The 23,425-nt window shown below is 56.5% G+C and overlaps 1 protein-coding gene across 1 annotated transcript; it reads left to right on the top strand.

Moving 5' to 3' along the window:
• Positions 1–97: 97 nt before the first annotated feature.
• POLD1 (DNA polymerase delta 1, catalytic subunit) lies at positions 98–23,041 on the top strand. The gene is made up of 27 exons (XM_066271449.1): positions 98–182; positions 8,460–8,659; positions 9,336–9,449; positions 10,368–10,514; positions 10,601–10,726; positions 10,798–10,966; positions 11,049–11,130; positions 11,204–11,333; positions 11,741–11,907; positions 12,246–12,350; positions 13,477–13,617; positions 13,698–13,808; positions 15,004–15,195; positions 15,312–15,400; positions 15,474–15,590; positions 15,724–15,837; positions 16,114–16,261; positions 18,717–18,812; positions 18,907–19,044; positions 19,931–20,106; positions 20,331–20,483; positions 20,608–20,710; positions 21,389–21,521; positions 21,605–21,718; positions 22,049–22,101; positions 22,177–22,274; positions 22,853–23,041. Exons 2-27 carry the CDS (start codon positions 8,461–8,463, stop codon positions 22,956–22,958), a joined length of 3,321 nt encoding a protein of 1,106 aa, XP_066127546.1. The 5' UTR covers positions 98–182; position 8,460; the 3' UTR covers positions 22,959–23,041.
• Positions 23,042–23,425: the final 384 nt, after the last annotated feature.

Here is a 23,425-nt window from a genome sequence, read left to right as displayed (position 1 = left end):
GTGGCCTGTCAGCCCAGTGGGAAGAGTGGGGTGTGGCCCAGGGCCATGTTGGGCGTGGCCTCGCCCTTCTTGGGCGGGAGGGGCGTGGTCCGGCTCGGGGGGGTGGTGGCTCTGGGCCTGCGCGCGTCGGGGTTAGGGGTCACGGCGGCGTAGTCTGTGGCGGGAAACGCTGTTTGAAGCGGGTGAGTAAAGGGGGACGGGGCATTGCTGGGGACTCCTTCAGGCTAGGAGTGAGCTTGAGGAGCCGGCCGCGTACCCTTAGAGAGGGTTGTGAAGGATCTTTTAGGCGTGGCGGCAGGAGGAACCCCTTTAGCTAGGGGCGTGCGGAGAGATGACGTGGGTAGGGGTCCCTCGGCCTGTTGGCTGGGGGCCCGTCGCTGGGCGCCCGGTCCCGTGGCGAGGTGACGGAAGCATTTTGGAGAGTCTTTGGGCCCACCGGATTCCGGTGGCATTGGGGGACTGAATTGTGCACGTGGGGACATGCTTTATTTACCAAATGCTGTGTACTCTGGGCCAGGCACTCCTATAGCCGCAGGGGCTGGGCTTCAGCACCAACTAGGCAGAGAAGGTTCCTCAGTCAGGGCAAGACAGTAAGTAATAACGATAAAGCAGTTCTTTCAGGCTTTGATACGTTATCCGAAGTGAAATACAGCAGGGTAGCCTACTTCTTTGGCTGGAGGGGTCAGCAATCCCCTTTTTGGGGAAGTGACGTGGGGAGAGAGGTCATCCATGTAAAGAAAACAACGGGCAGAGGAACCATCAAGGGCACAGGCCCTGAGATAGGAAGGAGCTTGTGTTTGTAGCTAGAGTGGAGGGAACCGGTGAGGGTGGAGACAAGATGGGGAACCAGATCCTGTAGGGCCTTGTAAACCTTGCTGTGGAGTTTGGTTTTTAATTCTGGGTTTAGTAGGGAGCTATGGGAGGTTTTGAGGGTTGCAGCAACATGATTTTTCCTGGTTTTTGAGAAACTTACCTGTTGAGTGAAGATGGAATTGTTGTAAAAACAAGAGTGGGAAGGAGGACCTGATGAGTGGTGAGCATTGTATAGAGCGTTGACCTGGGATGCTAAGGACCCAGGTTCGAAACCCTGGAGGTCGCCACTTGAGTGCAGGCTTACCAGCTTGAGCATGGGATCATAGACATGACCCCCGTTGCTGGCTTGAACAAGGGGTCACTGGCTCGGTTGGAGTGCCCCAGTAAAGGCACGTATGAGAAACAATAAATAACTGAAGTGACGCAACTGAGTTGATGCTTCTCATCTCTCTCCCTCCCCGTCTGTTTCTCTCTCTCAAAAAAAAGGGGGGGGGAGGAGGGAGACCAACTAGGAGGCATGTACCTAGTTCCACCTGCAGGGCAGGTGGAAAGAATCTATAAGGTTCGGGTTGTCTGGGCTTGAGCTGGCAGGACGTGGGGTTGTAGGGAAGAGGAGCCTAGGATGGTGGGTTCATGGTCTGAATAACAGGCTGGATGGAGAAGGCTGAAGAAGAGCAGGTTTGGGGTGCCACTCTGTGGTGGAGCTTAGGTGGGCAGGGTGATGTCAGTGTCCTAGCTTTGTAGCCCCACCTCCACCAGGAACCTGTTGTTGCCTTGCTTCTCGCCCTCCTTCCCACAGGTACACCCAGGCCTCTCCTATCCCTTAGGAAAATTCTTTCTCAGTCAGGGCCTTTGCTACACCCTTCCCTCCTAAGGTGCTCTTTCCTGTCTCAGTCAGCTGCTCTGTAGCAGGCAGGCCCTTTGCAGGGCACTAGGGAACTGTGATAATTCAGTTCAGTTAGGAGAAGGACAGGGTATCTCCATCCAGAGTTCTCTGAGCTCTGCAGAGGCAGTGCTGATCATTAGGGGCTGAGAGAAGCTGGGAGCTCGGAAGACTCGCAGGGTTGGTGACACTCGAGAGCAGTCTAAACTGACACGACTTGAAGTGGCCTGCGTTAACAGGCACTGTGCTAGGGACCCTAACTTGAGTGAGACTCTTACCCTGTTTTGAGGGAGCTCACAGCCCATAGCAGTCCCAGCTTGGGGTGTACACATAGAATAATGGAAGTAGCACGAGGTGCTGTGGGAATCCCAGGGGGCAGAGGATTAGCCTGGAGGCGTTCAGGCAAAGCTGAGTCTCAGGATAGGAAAGAGTCAGGTGGCCTAGAGAAAGGAGGATTTCGTTTAGCAAACACTTTGCGAGGCCATGCTCTTTGCTGGGCAGTGCTGGCAACTCAGAGAAGCTCCAGACCTTGCCTTCCCCTTGAGGGATCCCTGCCTGGTGAGGGAGTCAGACACAGGCCTAGATGGTGCCAGGATTGTGACAAAGGCATCAGGAGTCACGGAGGCCCCATTTGTCCTGCTGGGCAGAGGGCAGTTCGCCTGTGTATCTCTCTTGACACACCTAGAGTTCAGCATTGTGGAGTGCTGGTTAACAGTGGGCTCTAAAGCCCACCTGCCTGGGTCTGAACCCTGGCTATGCTCCTCTGAGCTATCTGTGCCACCTTGGGCAAAGCTTCAGCTCTCTGGGCCTTGGTTTCAGTAATTGTGTGTATTGGAGGGTAATAGCAGCACCTGCCTCAGTAGTTTCTGTGACAATTCCATGAGTTCCCTTCTTTGTTCTTTCAGAAGATGTTTACTGAGCATATTCTCTGTCTCAGGCACTCTTTTGAGTGCATGAGCTATAGCAGGAAACAAAAGACAAAATCCCTGCTTTCTCAGAGCTCTGTTCTCCTTGTGAGGACAGACAATAAACAAGATCAATAAGCACTGATCTTGAATTGAGTGCAGGGTGCTGGGCCCCACTCCCGAGGGCCAGACTCAGTGGGTCTGGGCAGGGGGCTGACAATTAGCATTCTAACAGGTTTCCACCCAAAGCTCAAAGTGAGGAGCTGGCAACCACACTTTGAGAACTTCAAGAACTGATATAGTGCACTAGACAGCAGCAGTAAGTGGCATCAAGAAAAATAAAGTAGGGCTGCCCTGGCCAGACGACTTGCTTGGTTGGTGCATTGTCTGGAAGAGCAGAGGTTGCTGGTCAGGTCAGGTCATATACAGGAACAAATTGATGTTTTTGTCTCCCTCTCTCTTTAAAATTGGTAAATTTAAAAAAATATATTTTTTAATAGAAAAATAAAGCCGGGGAAGGGGTTAGAGACTCAGGATGGGGAACTGGGGCTGCATTTGTAAAAAGGCTTCACTAAGAAAGTGACATTTGAACAAAGACCTGAAGAAGGGGAGAAAGGAGGCCATAGGGCCATCTGGTGAAGAACATTTGACAGGGCAGAGGGAACAGTCTGTGCAAAGGTCCTGAGGTGGGACCAGTCCTGAAGTGTTTCAGGAACAGAGAGGAGGTAAGTTGCTGGAGCTGAATGAGCAAGGAGGAGAGGGTGGGAGGTGGTGTCCGAAAGGAAATGGGGCAATTGTACAGGATCTCGTGGGCTGCCATGAAGGCTTTAATTCAGCATGACATGGCCCCAGTGCTGGGCTCATCTGACATATTTGTACAGGATCCTTCTGACTGCTGTGTGGAGAATACACTGAGGGGGGGCTGGGTGGAATGAGGGAGCCCTGGGAGAGGCCCTTCATTCATTCATCCAACAGACACTACTCAAGCACCCTTTGAGTGGGGCACTGTTGTGGACTCCTGCCCTACTTCAGTAAACAAAACTGACTCCTGGCCCTCACCAAGCTCATCTTCCAGCAGGGGGAGACAGACAAACAGCAATGAGCAAAATAAAGAAGGAAATAGTCTTAGAGAGCAGAGGGACCGGGCTGGAAGCCAGGCAGGCACTTGAGAAGTTGTGGGACTTGGGTCTGTTGGGAGGCTGAGGGTTTGCAGATAGAGCAAGTATGTGGTCTGAGGGGAAGAGAGAAATTGGGGTGACTCTACAGTTGTTAACCTGATGGGAGCTGCTGTTGATTAAATTGAGGGAGACCATGGGGTGCAGGGAACAGGTCTGTGAAGAGATCAGGAGTCTGCTTTGGAGTTGAAGTACCTGAAGAGACATCTGCACAGTGGGCAGCTGGACCTGTTAGCCTAGAGCCTGGGCAGAGGCTGTGTCTTTGCTCAGGAGACAAAGCCAGGAGTGATCAGCATGGAGGTGGCACCCAAAGCCATCAGTTTGGGTGAAGTGGGATGAGGACAGTAAAGGAGTGCAGGTCACAGAGAGACCAGCACCTGGTCCAGAGTGGGCAGTCAGCGTTGTGTTACTGCTGCGGGCGCTGGTCTGGATCTGCTACTGAGGGGTCCAGAAAGGACAGAGTACAGTGTTTGCTGAGCTCCTGTCTGGTGCCAGGGCACCTGAGGGGACACATAAGGCCTCCTTCCTTCTAATGCTGCTGCCTTGCCTGACTGTGCATTAAGGAAAGTGCCTGGGATAGGGAACTAGCAAAGGAACCTAGATTTTGCTACTGGTGAGACCTTCCCTCCCACTGCAGCCCCTCTACCCCGCTGCCACAGCCCATTGACCCAGGGAAGTCAGTAGTTCCCCTTGGCCTACTCTGCCAGGCCTGGCCACTCCTCTGGGCCTCTCAGTTTCCTGTGTCCCACATTTTCTTAAACAGTTTTTTAAATACAAAACCATACTCTTAAGTACACAATTTGCACCTTTCTCTCTCTAACGTGTCTTTGAAAGCCCTCCATATCAGTACACAGAGCGCTTCCTCATTCCTTTATCCAGCTGCATAATATTCCATGGGATGGAAGTTAATGTGGTTTATTTAAACAGTCCCCCAACGATGAACATTTAGGTGGTTTCCAATCTTTTGCGATTGCAAACAATGCCACTGTAAATGGCGTAAATGCAGTATTCCAGCATGTGATAGTGTATCGATAGCAGAATCCCTGGATGTGGAATTGTGGCCTCCCTGTTTTTATGTTTTCAGTTGAAGTATAAGTTACACAGTGACATGCATGGTCTCAGGTGTGCAGTATTTCCATCACCCCAGAAAGTTCTGTGCTCCTTCCCAGCTAGTCTCTCCCACCTCAGAAGCCGCCACCAGCCTGATTTCTAGCATCAGAGATTAGTCAATTCTAGAACTCTGTAAAGATCATCATACAATATATATATATATATATATATATATATATATATAAAATTTATTGATTTTTAGAAAGAGAGGAGTGAGAGAGAGAGAGAAAGGGGGAGGAGCAGGAAGCATCAACTCCCATATGTGCCTTGACCAGACAAGCCCAAGGTTTCGAACCGGTGACCTCAGTGTTCCAAGTCGACGCTCGATCCCACTGCGCCACCACAGGTCAGGCTATATATTTTTTGAGAGGAGAGAGAGAAGGGGGGAGGAGCAGGAAGCATCAACTCCCATTTGTGCCATCAACAGGCAAGCCCAGGGTTTCAAACCGGTGATTGCAGCATTCTAGGTCAATGCTTTATCCACTGCACCACCACAGGTCCGGCAAGATTTATGTATATATCATACAATATATACTCTTTTGACTGAGGTGAAATTAACCATTTTAAAGTATACAGACATTAGTGTTTAGTACATTTACAATCTTGTACAGTCACGGCCTCTCTCTAGTTCCAGAAAGTATCCATTATCCCAAAAAGAAACCCTGTGCCCATTTGCAGTAGCTCCCTGTTCCCCCAGCGTGTACTGTGTGTCTGATTTCTTTTACACGTTTGAGCTGCATCCATCCTGTGTCTATGTCAGTAGCTGTCTCCTTTCTAACACTGAAAAATATTCCAGCCTGACCTGTGGTGGCGCAGTGCATAAAGTGTCAACCTGGAACACTGAGGTAGCCAGTTCAAATCCCTGGGCTTGCCTGGTCAAGCACATACAGGAAGCAACTACTACAAGTTGATGCTTCCAGCTTTTCCCACCTCTTCCTCTCTCTCTAAAAAAAGAAAAATAAATAAAATATAAAAATGACTATATTAAACATACTATTAAAGAAAAAGAAAAAAAATATTCCACTGTGGACTAACATTTGCTGTCACACATCCCAATCAGTTCAGAATTCTTCCATGCTGTCAAGGTCTAGGCTAAGCTGCTATGACAGAGACTCCAAAGCACAGTGACCCAGATAGGATACAAGCCTATTTCTTTACATAACCATCCAGAGGTAGGCAGGCATGCAAGATGGGCAGGCAGCTCTGCTCCAGAAGTTTGCTGAAGGCCCAGGTTCCTTCCAACTTGTAGCTCTGCATTCTCTGCAGAGTTGTCCTTGTCCTGGTGGTCAAGATTGGCTCACTGCCACTGCCACCACATTCATGCTGCAGTCCTCCAGGGAAAGAACCTGGAGGGCAGGCTGTCCTGGAAGTCACTCACTTTACAGTCACCCTCAGTCATCTCAGTCATATGACCACTGCCCAGCAGTGCATGCTGGGAAATGTAGTATTCCTGTGGCAGTTCCAAGGCTAGGGATCTGTCGCAAAAAAGGACCAAAAGGAGACTGGATCTGGAAGTTGTGGTTGGGATCCAGAAGTGTTCCTCGACCCTGGGAAAGCTGACCTGTCCCTAACCCCATCTTTCCTCCCAGCTGGGTCTGGGGTCTTCTCTAGGTTTCCATAATCCTCTGGCTCAGCCTGATGCTGAGAGACATGGACTGTTTTAAAACTTTAATAATTTCAAACGCACAGGAAGGTTGAACGAGTAAGAATAGTACAAAGAACTCCTGTTTACTTGTCTCCTAGACTTACCTGTTTTTACATTTTACCTTGTTTATGTTATGATTTCCATGCACACTTTAGAAAAGTATTTTCAGAATAGCTTGCATCCGCCTGATCTGTGGTGGTGCAGTGGATAAAGCGTCGACCTGGAAATGCTGGGGTCGCCGGTTCGAAACCCTGGGCTTGCCTGGTCAGGGCACATAAGGGAGTTGATGCTTCCAACTCCTCCCCCCTGTCTCTCTCTCCTCTCTCTCTCTCTCTCCCTCTCTCTCTCCTCTCTAAAAATAAATAAATAAAATAAATTTTAAAAAAACACCTTCAATCATAAAAAAGAATAGCTTGCATCCATCAGGACCATTGACTTCTGAATACTTGAGAGTGTATTTTCTTAGAATATTCTCTTAACTGCACCACAGCAAATAGGCTTAACCTGAGTGCAGTCTTAGGTCTAATCTACCAGAGTGTATATTTTCATGTCAATATATTTTATCAGAACATACCCTCCTAGTAATTTCTTGTAGGTCACAATTAAGAAAACATGAAGCCTGACCTGTGGTGGCGCAGTGGATAAAGCGTCAACCTGGAAACACTGAGGTTGCCGGTTCAAAACCCTGGCTTGCCTGGTCAAGGCACATATGGGAGTTGATGCTTCCTGCTCCTCCCCACCTTCTCTGTCTCTCTCTCTCTCTCTCTCTCTCTCTCTCTCTCCCTCCCTCCCTCCCTCCCTTCCTCCTTCCCCCCCTCCTCTCTAAGATGAGTAAATTAAAAAAATAATAAATAAATAAAAAGAAAACATATGAACATATAGTGACCTGATGTGTGCATGTTACACACGGGGGTAGAGAGGGAGAGAAAGCAAAGGCGACAATACACGGGCACCTGGGGAAGCTGGAGGAAGGTACACTCAAAAAGGACTTTTTGTTTGTTTTTAAATGCGATAGGAAACCTCTGAAGGGTTTTTGGCTGGGAAGCAACCGGGTCAGATTTGTGTTTCTGGCCACTCCTTGGTACCCAGCACAATGACAGGCCTAAAGGGGGCATTTCCCAGCCAGCTGCTTGTTGAACAGAGGCCTGGGGTGATGGGTAGACAAGATGGGCATTGAGGACAGAGTTTGTAGGAACGAAAGGGGTGTGCTAAGACCAAGTATGACAGAGAAGGGGGACAGGGCATGCGCAACCCATGACACAGGGCCTCCAGGGGGCAAGTAAACAGGGATAAAAGAAAGGACCTGGGCTCGCCCTGGCCGGTTGGCTCAGCGGTAGAGCGTCGGCCTAGCGTGCGGAGGACCCGGGTTCAAATCCCGGCCAGGGCACTCAGGAGAAGCGCCCATTTGCTTCTCCACCCCTCCACCGCACTTTCCTCTCTGTCTCTCTCTTCCCCTCCCGCAGCCAAGGCTCCATTGGAGCAAAGATGGCCCGGGCGCTGGGGATGGCTCTGTGGCCTCTGTCTCAGGCGCTAGAGTAGCTCTGGTCGCAACATGGCGACGCCCAGGATGGGCAGAGCATCGCCCCCTGGTGGGCAGAGCGTCGCCCCTGGTGGGCGTGCCGGGTGGATCCCGGTCGGGCGCATGCGGGAGTCTGTCTGACTGTCTCTCCCTGTTTCCAGCTTCAGAAAAAAAAAAAAGAAAGGACCTGGGCTCAGGCATGTGAGGAGCGGGTTAGACTGAGGCGGGGGGTGGGCAGTATCATTGGAGAATGATTTGTGAGCATCTGGCCTGTGCCAGCACCAGTGAGCCCGCAGCTGCAGGGCCTTCTCAGGCGCTCCAGAGCACTGAAAGGCTCATGGTCATGGTGGGCGCATGGGAGGCCGTGGAGAGTACTGGAGCCCTCACCCAGCCCCAACTTGCCCAGCAGGATGTGTGACAAGCGGCGGACAGGCCCAGGGCCCGGGGTGCCCCCAAAGCGGGCCCGTGGGAGCCTCTGGGATGAGGATGAGGCACCTCGGCCATCCCAGTTTGAGGAGGAGCTGGCGCTGATGGAAGAGATGGAGGCGGAGCACTGGCTGCAGGAACGGGAGAAGGAGGAGCTACAGCCCCTGGAGGGGGCTACGGACAGTGAGACCTGCAATGGGAACCCCCTGCACCCCCAGCGTCTTGCCTCTGAACTGGGAGTCAGCCACAGAGCTGACCTGTAACCTCTGACCTCTGGCCCACGTAGAGCTCGCAAGGGCTGACCTTTGATCCCAGGCCAATCCAATATACTATCTCTGATGCCTGTTGCTTTTTTGGGGGGGGGGGGCAGAGAGAGAGGGGCAGATAGGAACAGAAAGACGGGAAGGGGGAGAGATGAGAAGCATCAGTTCTTTGTTGCTGCACCTTAATTGTTCACTGATTGCTTTCTCATATATGTTGCCTTGACGGGGGTGGGGCTATAGCAGAGTGACTGACTCCTTGCTTAAACCAGCGACCTCTGGGCTCAAGCTAACAACCATGGGATCACATTTGTGATTCTGCGCTCAAGCCAAATGAGCCTCAGGGTTTTGAACCTGGGTCCTCTGTGTCCCAGTCCGATGCTCTATCCGCTGCACTACCACCTGATCAGGCATAATTCTTGTTGCTTCTACTCTGACCTCTGGCAGTCTCTCCCTAGTTTCCTGCCTGATCCAGACCACCACCTCCACTTGACTTTCCTTTTGCAGTTCAGGAGCCTGCTGGGCTGGGAGGGTGGTTACTTACGTCTGAGGGAGAACTGTGATTCCACTTAGCCCCATATCCCCCCATCCCCCCACAGGGCAGTTCTCCCCGACAGCCATAGATGCCCGCTGGCTTCGGCCCTCCCCACCCTCCCTGGACCCCCAGATAGAACCCCTCATCTTCCAGCAGTTGGAGATTGACCATTATGTGGGTGAGTTTTGAGGACAGTCCCAGTGGGTAGTGGGTGGGGCTTCCTGGGGTAGAGAATGGGCCAGGTCAGCCTCTCTGGCTCTGGGTGTGGGAGGAGATCATCATAGGCGGTCCCTGCCCCGGTGACCAGGGCTATGAGAGGGAGATATAGGGCTGGGGTTGCCCAGGGTGAGCAGTAAGGAGTCTGGCATGGGGGTCAGGGGTCAACGTGGGAGGGGTATGACTGCAGAGGGGCATCTGGAGGGAGCTGTTTAGAACTGTCATGTACCCTGGTTTTGGTGGTGGTTACATGAACCTATATGAGGGTTCAAGTTCATAACACCACACACACCCCAAGTCAATTTTCTTTTTTCTTTTCTTTTTTTTTTAAGTGAGGAAGGGAGATAGTAAAACAGACTTCCCCATGCACCCAGACTGGGATCCACCCAGCAACCCTTGTCTGCGGCCAATGCTGAATCAACTGAGCTATTTTTAGTGCCTGAGGCTAATGGGCGGACCTCCCCTGTCCATCCTCAGTGCCCAAGGCCCATGCTCAAACCAGTTGAGGCAGTGGCTGCAGGAGGAGAAGAGAGAAACGGAGAGGGTGGAGGGGAGAAGCAGAAGGTTGCTCCTCTTGTGTGCTCTGATCGGGAATCATACCTGGACGTCCGTACACTGGGTCAACGCTCTAGCCACTGAGCCACTGGCCAGGGCTGTCAATTTTCAAAGAAATTTTTTTTCCCCCAAAAAAAAACAGTTGGGGATTCCCTCTGGCTATAGGGTGGGAAGTGCACTGTAGGGGACAGGGTGGAAACGAGGGCTGAGACACAGCATGACCAAAGCGGGCAGAAGCGCCTCCAGCCACAGGAACAGGAGCTGGGTAGTTAAGCCTTTGAAGGATCTGAGGGGGCAGCCCTGCCTTACTCTGTCACACTGCCAGGCCCAGCGCGGCCCCTGCCTGGGGCGCCTCCACCGTCCCAGAGCTCTGTGCCCGTGCTCCGTGCCTTTGGGGTCACCGATGAGGGCGTGTCTGTGTGCTGCCACATCCACGGCTTTGCACCCTATTTCTACACCCCAGCGCCCCCTGGTGAGTGGCCCTGACCCAGAAGGCCCCTCCTCAACCCTGACCACCTGGTGGCCCCTGTGTGTCTGACTGGCCCTCCCACCCCCCAGGTTTTGGGCCAGGGCACCTGGGTGACCTGCAGCAGGAGCTGAACATGGCCATCAGCCGGGACCAGCGTGCGGGAAAGGAGCTCAAGGGGCCGGCCGTTCTGGCTGTGGAGCTGTGCTCCCGGGAGAGTGAGTGCCACCTGGGGGTCGAGTGGGTAGGGGTTCCTCCAGGCGGGTGCCAGCCTCCTCTGTCCATGCAGGCATGTTCGGGTACCACGGGCATGGACCCTCTCCGTTTCTGCGCATAACCCTGGCACTGCCCCGCCTCGTGGCCCCTGCTCGCCGCCTCCTGGAGCAGGGTATCCGTGTGGCAGGCCTGGGCACCCCCAGCTTTGCGCCCTACGAGGCCAACGTTGACTTTGAGATCCGGTACAAGCCCTCCCCTCGCTTCTCCACCCTCCACCCCACTCCCCTCAGGAGGCCTCTGCCCACTGACCTCATTCTTCTCCAGGTTCATGGTGGATGCGGACATCGTGGGCTGTAACTGGCTGGAACTCCCTGCTGGGAAATACATCCTGAGGCCGGAGGGGAAGGTGCGGGACCCCATTAGGGGTGGGAAACATGGACCTGAGAGCCTGCAGCCACTGATATGCCCTGTCTCCATAGGTCACACTGTGTCAGCTAGAGGTAGACGTGCTGTGGTCGGACGTGATCAGTCACCCACCAGAAGGGCAGTGGCAGCGAATCGCACCCCTGCGTGTGCTCAGCTTTGACATTGAGTGTGCTGGACGCAAAGGTCTGTCCCAGGGGCTTGGAGCTCCTCCCTCTCTCCCTTGGGACATCAGTGACGCTGGTCTTGCCCTGGGAGTCCCTATACTTCTCAAGGGTGGTGATAGAGTGATGGGGCAGTTTCAGGTGAGGAGACAAGTCTTGTAAAGGGGGACAGGGATGAAGGGTGAGCAGAGCATTCCCCACAGAGAGAACAATAAGTGCAAAGGTCCTGGGGCAGAACCATCCCCATCTGTGGGAAGGAGAGAGGGTGGGATGTGAAGACAGAGGGGAGCCAGGCTGGATCTTGTGGGATCTGTGGGCAGTGGGGACAGAGGAGTGGACAGGCCAGGGAAGATTTGGAGGTGTAGCCACACTGGTGTGTCATGAGGGAGAGGAGGGGTCAGATCTCCTACATTCCCCTTCCCTGTGCAGGCATCTTTCCTGAGCCTGAGCGGGACCCCGTGATCCAGATTTGCTCTCTGGGCCTGCGCTGGGGCGAGTCAGAGCCCTTTCTGCGTCTAGCGCTCACCCTGCGGCCCTGTGCTCCCATCCTGGGCGCCAAGGTGCAGAGCTACGAGCAGGAGGGGGAGCTGCTCCAGGTGACTCTCGTTCCATGGCCACCCTCCCACCCCCGTTTTCCTTAGCACCCTGACCCCAGCCTTCATATCCCAGGCTTGAGGCTACTTTCTGTGCTCTCTTGATTCTGAGACTCCTGTCTAGAGCTTCAGATCTCTTTGCATTGCGTTTCCCCTCTGGTCTCTGTGTTATTTCCAGAGCACCTGCCTAATCTTTCTACCGTAGGTGGGCGGGCCCTAGGACCACTCTTGGGGACTTGCAGAACTTTCCAGGAGTGAGAGGGATCCATGGCAGGGGATGCCATGGATCCCCTGCAGGATGACAAGCAGGGTGACCATACATGTGCCCCCACCCCCACCAGGCCTGGTCGACTTTTATCCGCACCATGGACCCCGATGTGATCACTGGCTATAACATCCAGAACTTCGACCTTCCGTACCTCATTTCCCGGGCCCAGAACCTCAAGGTAGGGGAAGGCTCAGGGTGTGGGCGGTCACCCTTCCTCTCCCCACACCCTCTTCCTGTGGCTCTGTCCCCTCAGTGGTCCCCCTGGCTCTGCACCTGCTGCCCCTGCAGCTCCGAGGCATCCCAAGAACCCTACTCTGTCTTGTCCCTGTCCTGCCCAATCTGGGAGGTTACCGTAGCACCTGTGGAGGGAAGGAGGGCAGTCATGGTTAAGTAAGGAAAGGCTTGTGCATTCAGAGGGGCAGGCTCAGCGTGCAGGGGTGCAAGGCCTTTTCTTCTAGGCTTTTAAACAGATCTGCAAAAAGTAAGGGGGATGGGGTTTCTTGCAATTATGTGGCAAAACCTGGATGCTTGTTGAATCTGGGTGCGGTGTATGGGACGTGTCCTTTTACTAGGGCTGCCACAACGAAGTCTCACAGACGTGTTGTCTCACTGTCTGGAGGCTGGAAGTCCAAGATCAAGGTGTCGTAGGTTCCTTTTCTTCTGAGGCCTCTCCTAACCACTGGTAGCCTCAGAGGTTCCTGGGGTTTAGAAGGTGTTCTCCCTGTCTCTCCAGTGTCCTCCCTCTGTGCCTGTTTGCTCAGATTGCCCCTCGTTCTAAGGATGTGGTCATGTTGGATCAGGGCCCCTCCTCCCCCCTGCCCCACTGCTCCAGCCAATCTCGGTCCTCTCCTCTTTGCCTGGTCCTTCCTAGCTCACCGACTGCAGTGTGGGCACCTCCCCTGACCCCACACCGAGCTCTCTCTGCTGGCCCTGCTTGTGCTCCCACCTAGCTATTCCCCAGGCCCCCCCAGCCTGTGCGCCCCCCACCCCCCTGCTCTGTCTGCATCATCCCACCTGCTCCTCGGGCTCCCTGCCTAGGTGCAGTGCTCTGGCCACTGGGCGCCAGCCTTGCCCTCCTCCCTCCCACAGCTGTCAGATCCCTGCCTTGCTCTGTCCCTATCTGGTGTCTCCTCCTGTCCCATCACACTTGCCAGCCCCCCACCCCCACCTACCCGGAAGAGGCAGCACTGTAGCGAGTGTTATGGATGGTCTGGTCTCTGTTTCTCTGGCACAGGACTGGGGGGGTTCCTGGGTCAGGGCCCTGTTGCCCTCTGCAGCCGCCCACCTGCCTTCCATGCCCTCAGGTGGACGGGTTCCCCTTCCTGGGCCGCGTGGCTGGACTCCGCTCCACCATCCGGGACTCGTCCTTCCAGTCGAAGCAAACCGGCCGGCGGGACAGCAAGGTGGTCAGCATGGTGGGCCGCGTGCAGATGGACATGCTGCAGGTGCGGCTGGGCCAGGCGGGCGGGCCTCATCCTCATGGGGGCTACCTGGAGCCCACACCCACCCTGCACCTCTGCCCCAGGTGCTGCTGCGGGAGTACAAGCTCCGCTCCTACACACTCAACGCCGTGAGCTTCCACTTCCTGGGTGAGCAGAAGGAGGACGTGCAGCACAGCATCATCACCGACCTGCAGGTGCCCCCTGTCGTGAACTCTAGCCCGTCTCCGGCCTGCAGACCTCTTACCTCTGCCTCCTGCTCCTGATCTATGATTGCATCTTCTTTCCCTTTTTTTTTTTTTGTATTTTTCTGAAGCTGGAAACAGGGGATAGACAGACAGACTCCCGCATGTGCCCGACCGGGATCCACCTGGCACGCCCACCAGGGGGCGATGCTCTGCCCACCAGGGGGCAATGCTCTGCCCCTCCGGGGGGGTCGCTCTGCCGCGACCAGAGCCACTCTAGCGCCTGGGGCAGAGGCCAAGGAGCCATCCCCAGCGCCTGGGCCATCTTTGCTCCAATGGAGCCTTGGCTGCGGGAGGGGAAGAGAGAGACAGAGAGGAAGGAGGGGAGGGGGGTGGAGAAGCAAATGGGTGCTGCTCCTATGTGCCCTGGCCGGGAATCGAACCCGGGTCCCCCGCACACCAGGCCGACGCTCTACCGCTGAGCCAACCGGCCAGGGTCGCATCTTTTCTTTATTTTTATTTATTTTTTATTCGCTGAGAGGAGGGAAGGCAGAGAGGGGATCCCTGAACGGGATCCACCTGGCAAGCCCACTGGGGGCGATGCTCTGCCCATCTAGGGCGTTGCTCTGTTGCAACCGGAGCCATTCTAGCGCCTGAGGCAGAGGCCACAGAGCCATCCTCAGCACCCAGGGCCAACTTGCTCCAGTCAAGTCCTGGCTGCGAGAGGAGGAGAGAGAGAGAGAGAGAGAGAAGCAAGAGGGGTAGGAGTGGAGAAGCAGATGGGGCACTTCTGTGTGCCATGGCCAGGAATCATTGAACCCGGGACTTTCACATGCCGGGCCGACTCTACCACCGAGCCAACTGGCCAGGGCCTGATTGCATCTTTTCATCTATTCTGACCTTGGCCCTTTACTGGCCTCCTGACCTTGGACTTCAACCTCCAACTTATACTCTTGCCCCCCCACCTTAACCTCCTGCCCCTAATTGCTGCCCTTACCCTGCCTGTGTATCTATTTCTGCCCACTCATGTGACCTCTGACACCATGGCCTTGATTCTGCTCTCATCCACACAACCCTTCAGACTGCTCTCCTTGCCCCCGCTCCTGCCCCTAACCCTGTTGGCTCCCTGGCCTACTCCCAGCCCAGACCCTCGCTCTCGCCCTCCCCCTCCTCCTGCCCGCCTGACACCACTGATGCCTGTCCCCAGAATGGGAATGACCAGACGCGCCGCCGCCTGGCAGTGTACTGCCTCAAAGATGCCTTCCTGCCGCTGCGGCTGCTGGAGCGGCTCATGGTGCTGGTGAACGCCATGGAGATGGCGCGCGTCACTGGCGTGCCCCTCGGCTACCTGCTTACCCGTGGCCAGCAGGTCAAGGTGGTGTCCCAGCTGTTGCGGCAGGTCAGTGGGCAGAGCCCAGGGTTGGCCTCGGCTCCCTCGTGGCGGCCCCTTCTTCCTGTTCCCATGGGCTGTCTAGTCCACGCCCACCCTCCATTTCCTGCCTTCTCCCCTCCCAGGCCATGCGTGAGGGGCTGCTGATGCCTGTGGTGAAGACAGAGGGTGGCGAGGACTACACAGGAGCCACGGTCATCGAGCCCCTTAAAGGGTGAGGCCCCGTGACTGGGCAGGGGTGGTGTGGGGCAGTGAGGGCCTCTAGCTCCAACTCCTGGCTCTCCCAGGTACTACGACGTCCCCATCGCCACCCTGGACTTTTCCTCGCTGTACCCGTCCATCATGATGGCCCACAACCTGTGCTACACCACGCTTCTGCGGCCCGGGGCTGCCCAGAAACTGGGGTATGGCACTCTCCTGCAGCATGGGCCTCCAGGGGTCGGGCTCAGGCAGGGTGGCGCTGGGGAATGGGGGGACACAAGAGGTAGGTGGTAGGTGGGGAGGCTGGGTGTCACCCGCCGCCATCCTCTGACTCAGCCTGACTGAGGACCAGTTCATCAAGACACCCACCGGGGACGAGTTTGTGAAGACGTCAGTGCGGAAGGGGCTGCTGCCCCAGATCCTGGAGAACCTGCTCAGCGCCCGGAAGAGGTGAGCTCTGCGGCCCCGCCCACCCCTGCTCAGAGCTGACTTACCCAGGCTCCTGGCTATCCATTTCCCTCGTGGGTCACCCAGTGTTGATGGGCCACACTTAACTGTGGCTGTGTGAGAGTTAGACTAAGTCGTCCCTCTCAGCGGCTCCCCTTCACCCCCTGCGCCCGGCACCCCTTTACAGAGAGATGCCCTGACCGTGTGCCCAGACCCGGGTCTGTCTCCCCCCTGAGACCTGGGATGCCGCCTGAGTGGCCTGTGCTTCCCTTCTCCCAGGGCCAAGGCCGAGCTGGCCAAGGAGACAGACCCACTGCGGCGGCAGGTCTTGGACGGGCGGCAGCTAGCGCTAAAAGTGAGCGCCAACTCTGTGTACGGCTTCACGGGCGCCCAAGTGGGCAAGCTGCCATGCCTAGAGATCTCACAGGTGAGTGCTCAGTCCTCACAGTGGGCAGCTGGGGGACAGACAGATAGCACCCTTCCAGGAGAACCAGGGCTCTGTGTGGTGAGGCTGCAGCAGACGGTCTTGGACAGGGATGCCTGAAGGATTGGTTCATTCAGTTGTTCAACAACTGCTTGCCAGACTTTGTTGTGGGTTGGGCCCTGTGCCCTGTGGGTTCAGCAGGTGACAGAGCATATGAGAGTTCCTGCCTCATATAGTTCCCAACCTTGTGGGGACACAGATGGCAACAGCAGTCAATGTGTATAGGAAGGTGGATGTCCCCAAGGGTTCTGCAGACAAATAAGCAAGGGAGGGGCCAGGTGGCATCAGGCAAGGCAGGCCGAGGCCAGGACGTGTGGGAGAGCAGCAGTGTTACCCCTCTGTCCGCCACAGTCAGCCTCAGACCCCTGCAGCGACACCCAGCCCACATCCTCCCCAGGTCCCCATGAGGGCAGGTTACTGCCCCCCTGCTCATGGGAGACCAAGGCCAATCTCTGCGGGGGGTCACCCAGCAGCACAGTCAGGCTGTGGAGCTTGATTTGCTGTGCGTCTTTGGTCGCTGTCTAATCAGACATGAGGCTCCCACTCCTGCCCTGGGTATGCACCCCCACTGAGCATCCTTGGTCAGTGCTCTGCTCTGAGGAGGAACTGGGCCGTGGCCTCCCTCCCCACAGCAGTGTCCCGGGCCCATTTACCGGAGGCAGCTGTGCTGCTGGGACAGGAAAACAGGTCCACAGTGAGACCACAGAGGGTCTGAGGTTTTACCCAGCTGGGAGCGGCGCCTCAGCACCTTAGAAAGCTCTTCCTGTCCCACCTCTCCCTCTGGGGTGTATTGTCCCGGCACATCCCAGACTTGGTTACCTCCCTATCTGGCTCTTATGTCAGTCCTTGTGTGCCTCTGGGCGAAAGGCTTGGAAGGATGGCCAGTGGAGGAGCTGGTGCATACCCACACACCTGCAGGGCAGTATGGCCCCCAAGACCCCCTCTGATCCAGTGATTTGCTAGAAGGACTCAGAGAACTCTGAACAGCCATTATCTCACTGTTATGGTTTAATACAGCAAAAGGAGAGAGATTAAAACTGGCCCCAGAAAAGGCTTGTGGGCAGGGTCCAGGAAAGACCAGGCACCGCTCCCAGTTACTCCCCCCCCCCCCCCCAGTGGAGTCAGCGCTCATTTCTCCTGTTGGTGGTGTGTAGCAACATACATGGGTATTGCCCACCAGGGAGGCTCGCACGCGTCAGTGTTGTTATTGGAGGTGGTCCCATAGGCATGGCTGACCACTGTGTGGCTGACCTTGGTCTCCAGTGCATGCAGAGGTCAAATTGCTACTCTGTGGCCCCAGGTGAACAAAGACACTTGTTAGGACATTCCAAGGGCTTAGAACGTCACTCCCTGGGCCAACCAAAAGCCAGACCTCTTTATGGTCAAGGTGAAACCCTCACTGCATGCCAGCCACCCTGTCAGTGGCCACTCATAGTCCCTTGGGGCCTCTGCCAGCCACCTGGGATGTTCGGCCAGCAGGCTTGAACCCCTGAGCAGGGCCAGGTGGAAGGATGCGGCTCTGCTCCCCTGGGGCTCCCTCCTCAGAGGCTGCTGCTTCCTGGCTTATCTCTCTTTTCCCTGTCAGTCCCTTCCCTCTGTTTCCCTGTTATATCTCTTTCCTAGTTTCTTTTCTTATTTCTTTCTCAAGCTTTTGTGGGCAGGAGGGTGGAATAATTAAAAAATACTGAATCATTCCAGAAAAAGGAAAGGAAACAAAACAAGTGGAACAAATAAAAGAGAGTAAAGTGGTTTGAAGCCCAAATCTAATGAGAAATTACACTAAATATAAGTGGCCTAGATGTTTTAGTTAAAAGACAAAGACTTTCTGACTGGATCCAAACAAAAACAGAAAAAGTCACATTCACCTCTCTTTGTGTATGCTTCTGCTCACTCCCCTAGCCTCAGTTTCCTTATGTGTAAAATAAGACTGTTGGAAAAGAATTGTTTCTCCATAGGGCTGATGCAGCCCCCTCCCTGGGCTTGTTTGACAGTGTGTAGTGTCATTTCTAGTTGCCCAAGGATGAGGGGGTGGCACTACTGGTTTTCAGGGAAGGGGCCATGAATGTCAGTGGTCTTGTAGCATGACGAGCTGCCTGCAATGTCACCAGATGTTACAGCACCTCTGTGGCGAGAAACACTGAGCCAAAATGGCTTCTGCCTTTTCTGGCATTTCCAACACTCATTTGATGCTGTCAGTCCCTCCTCTCTGCCAGTAAACCACTCTTTCCAGCTGACCATTAAGGAGCAGCTTAGTAGGCCCATGTTGCATATTTGGACACTGACTCTCAAAAGTGTGTCATGCCCATGCCTCCAGGAAGCTGTGGAGGTGAGACCCCGAGCCCCCCATGTCCACTGCAGACAGCCCCAAGCCCTCACCACATGATTCTCTCTACAACAGAGTGTCACTGGGTTTGGGCGCCAGATGATTGAGAAAACAAAACAGCTAGTGGAGTCCAAGTACACGGTGGAGAACGGCTACAGCGCCAGTGCCAAGGTCAGGGGCCGCCCCGCCACTGCCCGGAATGGGCCCGGTGGGGGGATGGGAGAGGAGTACGGGGACCTCTTGGTCATATGCACCCCCCACCTAGGTGGTATATGGCGACACCGACTCCGTCATGTGCCGATTTGGCGTCTCCTCTGTGGCTGAAGCAATGGCTCTGGGGCGGGAGGCCGCGGACTGGGTGTCGGGCCACTTCCCCTCACCCATCCGGCTCGAGTTTGAGAAGGTAGGTCGCCCAGCTCCCCTGGGCTCAGAGTGGGCAGGTCTGGGTCTTGCCAGTTTTGGGGGGGGCTCTTTCTCAGGGTGCCTGCAAAGCTTAAAGATGCTTCCATGTGGGGCTCCCTGCTATGCCAGCATCTAGAAACTCCAGTGTCTCCAGGGCCTCTTTTTGGATGCCCTGATCTGGGTACTTGGGATGTCCCATTCTTTGGGTTCATGAGCTCCCGTTTCAAGGCCTTTTGCTGCGTGATTCTTCTTTGAGTTTGGGGCCTTGGTTTTCAAAACCTCCGAAGCCTGGGCTTTGCATGCTGTGTGGTATCTGTATTTTGACAATCCTATCTGTCTTGGAGTGTTTCTGGTATGGAGTTTCCCAGCAACTGTCAGGTGTGGGGTCTGTCCTGGGTGGCAGAGACACTGACAGCCAAGTCCGAGATCAGGGGCCATTGTGTGGGGCTCCCTGTTCCTGGTGTGGCAGGCAGTAACTCACACTGGACTTTATTCCCAGTGTTCAAAGCAGGGTCAGGCCATGGGGCACACCTGCTCCTCACTCTGGGCCTCAGTCTCCCGTCTTTGGGAGGGGTGCCCTATATGCCTCAGGTTCTGTCCCAGGCCCAGATTTGGGGCTCCCAGGCTTCACCCCAGCATCCAGATCTCATGTTTAGGGCCTGTTTCTAGGTTTGTCCCAGTGTCTGTTTCAAATATGGAAGCCTTGGTTTGGGGGTCCCTGGAATGCTGCAGGGTTTGGGTTCAGGTGTTGGGGTATTAGGGTCCATTCCCCAAGCATCCTGATTCCATGCCACAGGAACCGTAATTGTCTATCAGGTTTTGGGGGTTGTCTCAGGATTGGGCCCTGGACCCTACAGTCTCGAGTCCCAGCCACAGTTACCCCCCAGGTCTACTTCCCCTACCTGCTCATCAGCAAGAAGCGCTATGCGGGCCTGCTCTTCTCCTCCCGGCCAGACACCCATGATAGGATGGACTGCAAGGGCCTGGAGGCCGTGCGCCGGGACAACTGCCCTCTGGTGGCCAACCTTGTCACTGCCTCGCTTCGCCGCCTGCTCATTGACCGGTGGGTGTGTGGGACCCTGGATGCAGACCCCAGCCCCCTCCCTCAAACCCAGGAGCCCCCTTTCCTCCTGGGAGAGGCAGTGAAAAGAGTGTAGGGTTGGACAGCTGTGAGGTTGCAGCCTATGACCTCAGGCCCCAAAACCTGTCCTGGTCCCTGGCCTTGGGGTGGTGGAAGTCTCAGTCTGGCCCTCAGCAGCAACTCGTGATGCCTTATCTGGCCCACAGAGATCCCGCGGGTGCTGTGGCCCACGCACAGGATGTCATCTCAGACCTGCTCTGCAATCGTATCGACATCTCGCAGCTGGTCATCACCAAGGAGCTGACCCGCGCGGCCGCTGACTACGCCGGCAAGCAGGCCCACGTGGAGCTGGCCGAGAGGTCTGCCCCTGGTGGGGGTTAGACTGTCTAGAAACAGCCCTTCCTGCCAGCTGAGCCCCACCCCAGGCCCCTGCCCGCCCCCCGTCCCACCTGCCCTTCCCTTCACCCACTGGTCTCCCCACAGGATGAGGAAGCGGGACCCCGGGAGCGCACCAAGCCTGGGAGACCGAGTCCCCTACGTGATCATTGGTGCTGCCAAGGGCGTGGCTGCCTACATGAAGTCCGAGGTCAGGGCCACCTGGACTGCCCGCGCCCGCCCAGCCCTCCTCGCTCTCACTTCTGCTTTCCGAGCCGGGGTGGGGGGAGTGTTTCCCTCTGCGGGCCTCTGGGGCCCTGACACTGCCCCCAGCACACCCAGGGGTGGCTCCGTGATGCTGTGCTCCCGGGCCGCCCTGTGCACTCTGGAGGGTCTCCCCAGCTTCCCGTTCTTCTGGCCCCTCTGGTGCACCCTCTGCAGAGGGACCCAGCCTCACTGCATGCACATGGTGTTCTACCATCTCTCTGTCTCTGTTTCCATGTCCCTTTCTGTCTCCTCAGCCCTTGTCCAACCTGATTCCTTTAGGTCCATACCCTCCCCCACCCAGCCCAGATGTCCTGTGACCTCTGACCCCCACACCCCTTCCTTAGTCCAGTTCCTGCCCAGCCTCCGACTCCAGTCCTTGTCCTTCATTGTTCATCACTGTGAACTCTGACCCTTCCTTGGTGACCTGAGGGCCTCACCTGTGGAGCCCAGCATGGATCACAGAGCCTGCAGCCTGGGACCCACCCATGACCTACGACCCCATCCCAGACCCCCACCATGCCACTCCCTGCAGGGCAGTGCTGTGCCCAGTGGCTGCCCCACACCATGGTGTCGGTGCCCTTCGCCCAGCGTCCTGCTGACCCTGCGGCCGCTCCACCCGCAGGACCCCCTGTTCGTGCTGGAGCACAGCCTGCCCATCGACACGCAGTACTACCTGGAGCAGCAGCTGGCCAAGCCGCTCCTGCGCATCTTTGAGCCCATCCTGGGCGAGGGCCGTGCCGAGGCTGTGCTACTCCGTAAGGGGGTGCCCAGGATGGGGGGTGTCCAGGGGCTGTGTGGGGGGTGCTGGCCCACGTCTGTCCTCACCCTTCACCTGCAGGGGGGGACCACACACGCTGCAAGACGGTGCTCACGGGCAAGGTGGGCGGCCTCCTGGCTTTCGCCAAGCGACAGAGCTGCTGCATCGGCTGCCGCACTGTCCTCAGCCACCAAGGTGAACGCAGGCCGCAGCCCTGACCCCTAACCTGGCCCCCCCACCCTTCACCACCTCCACCATCGCCAGCTCCTGCCCCACAAGCTAGCACCGCTGCCCAGATGGCGTCGCCCCGTGGGGGGGGGTCTCTTCCCAACAGTCACCCCAAAAGGGTCCTGGGCCCCCCGCCTTGGGAGTTCCCCAGGGAGTTTTCCCCATACACTTGCTCCCTTGTTCTCCATCTCTGGGGACTTTCAGAAGCTGGGATGGGCCACAGGCGGGGAAGGGGCAGGGATGGGGAGGCCGGGCCCCAGCTCGGCCCAACTCGCCCGTGCTGACCTCCACCCCCAGGAGCCGTGTGCAAGTTCTGCAAGTCGCAGGAGTCAGAGCTGTATCAGAAGGAGGTGAGGGGTCGGGGAGGCCACTGGGGAGGCCACTGGGGAGGCCGGCCAGGCCCCACTCAGCCCTGCTGTCACTAGGTGTCCCACTTGAATGCGCTGGAGGAGCGCTTCTCTCGCCTCTGGACCCAGTGCCAGCGCTGCCAGGGCAGCCTGCACGAGGACGTCATCTGCACCAGGTGCGCGAGCCTGTTGGCCAGGCGCTGCTCTCCCCCAGCTGCCTGGGCCCCTCGGCGCTCTCTGGGCCTGTGATCTGGGCCCCGACTCCAGGGTCTCCGGCAGTAGCCCCCCCATCCCCTCTGGCTGTAGGGCCTCACTGACCCTCGCTGTCCTGGGCTGCAGAAGGGGCCAGTGCTCATCCCAGTCCTCCTGTGGGTAAGGGGTGGGGGGCTACTAGGTGGGGCAGGGTCGGGTACCCAGCATCTGCCCGGGAAATGGCCACACGGAACATCCCCCTCCAGGGTGGGGCCAGGCTTTCCCCAGGGAATGAATGGGCGGGGCGGTTTCCCACGCCAGGTGACAGGTGATATACAGCCGGTGGCCCAGCGCCTCAGCGGGCGCCCGCTGTTACTGGCTCCCCCCATGCCCACTGAGCAAACAGCCTGCCACGGGAGGGGTGGGGCGGGCAGCAGGCCCGGGGCCAAAGTCCTGGGAACGGTCCCCACTCCATCGCTAGGCTGGGCGTCAGACTCGGGTGCAGACCCAGGCAGCCAGCCCTCGCCCTCACCCTGACCCTGACCCCTGACCCCACCCGCAGCCGGGACTGCCCCATCTTCTACATGCGCAAGAAGGTGCGGAAGGATCTGGAAGACCAGGAGCAGCTTCTGAGACGCTTTGGACCCCCTGGCCCTGAGACCTGGTGACCTCTGACCTCCAGAGGCTTCCCATGAGGACCTTGAGGGGTGGGATTTGTTGAGAATTATAATAAAGTTTGGGCCTTTTGTTACCTGGTGCTTTGTGGTTGATGTCTGGGGCAAGGTCCACTGTCCGGCCCTATCCTGAGTGGGTCAACTCTGTGCACTGTGGCCTCCTCCCCTCTGTGCAAGGCCCCTGGGCTCCCATCTCTTCTGCCAACCCACACAGGCCAAGCCTGCCTCAGTCTCCCCCTGGGGCCTAAATGAGTTTGAGCACAAGCTCCTCTGCCCAGCCTACCCTCCCTGGGGGCCAGCTGGCTCTCCAGGTGCTGGCCTCTTTCCTCCAGGCCTGGGGCAGCCCCAAGCACAGAGGCTCCCACCCCCTAGACAACCCAGGGGACCCCCCCTCTTGTCATACACCCACGACATTTCCACCTTAGGGTCCTCATCCGCTCTGGGCCTTGGTTGTCCAAAGG

Source organism: Saccopteryx bilineata, chromosome 3, assembly GCF_036850765.1.
Source record: "Saccopteryx bilineata isolate mSacBil1 chromosome 3, mSacBil1_pri_phased_curated, whole genome shotgun sequence".
Lineage (NCBI taxonomy): Eukaryota > Metazoa > Chordata > Mammalia > Chiroptera > Emballonuridae > Saccopteryx > Saccopteryx bilineata.
This window is presented reverse-complemented; position numbering and strand designations above follow the sequence as displayed.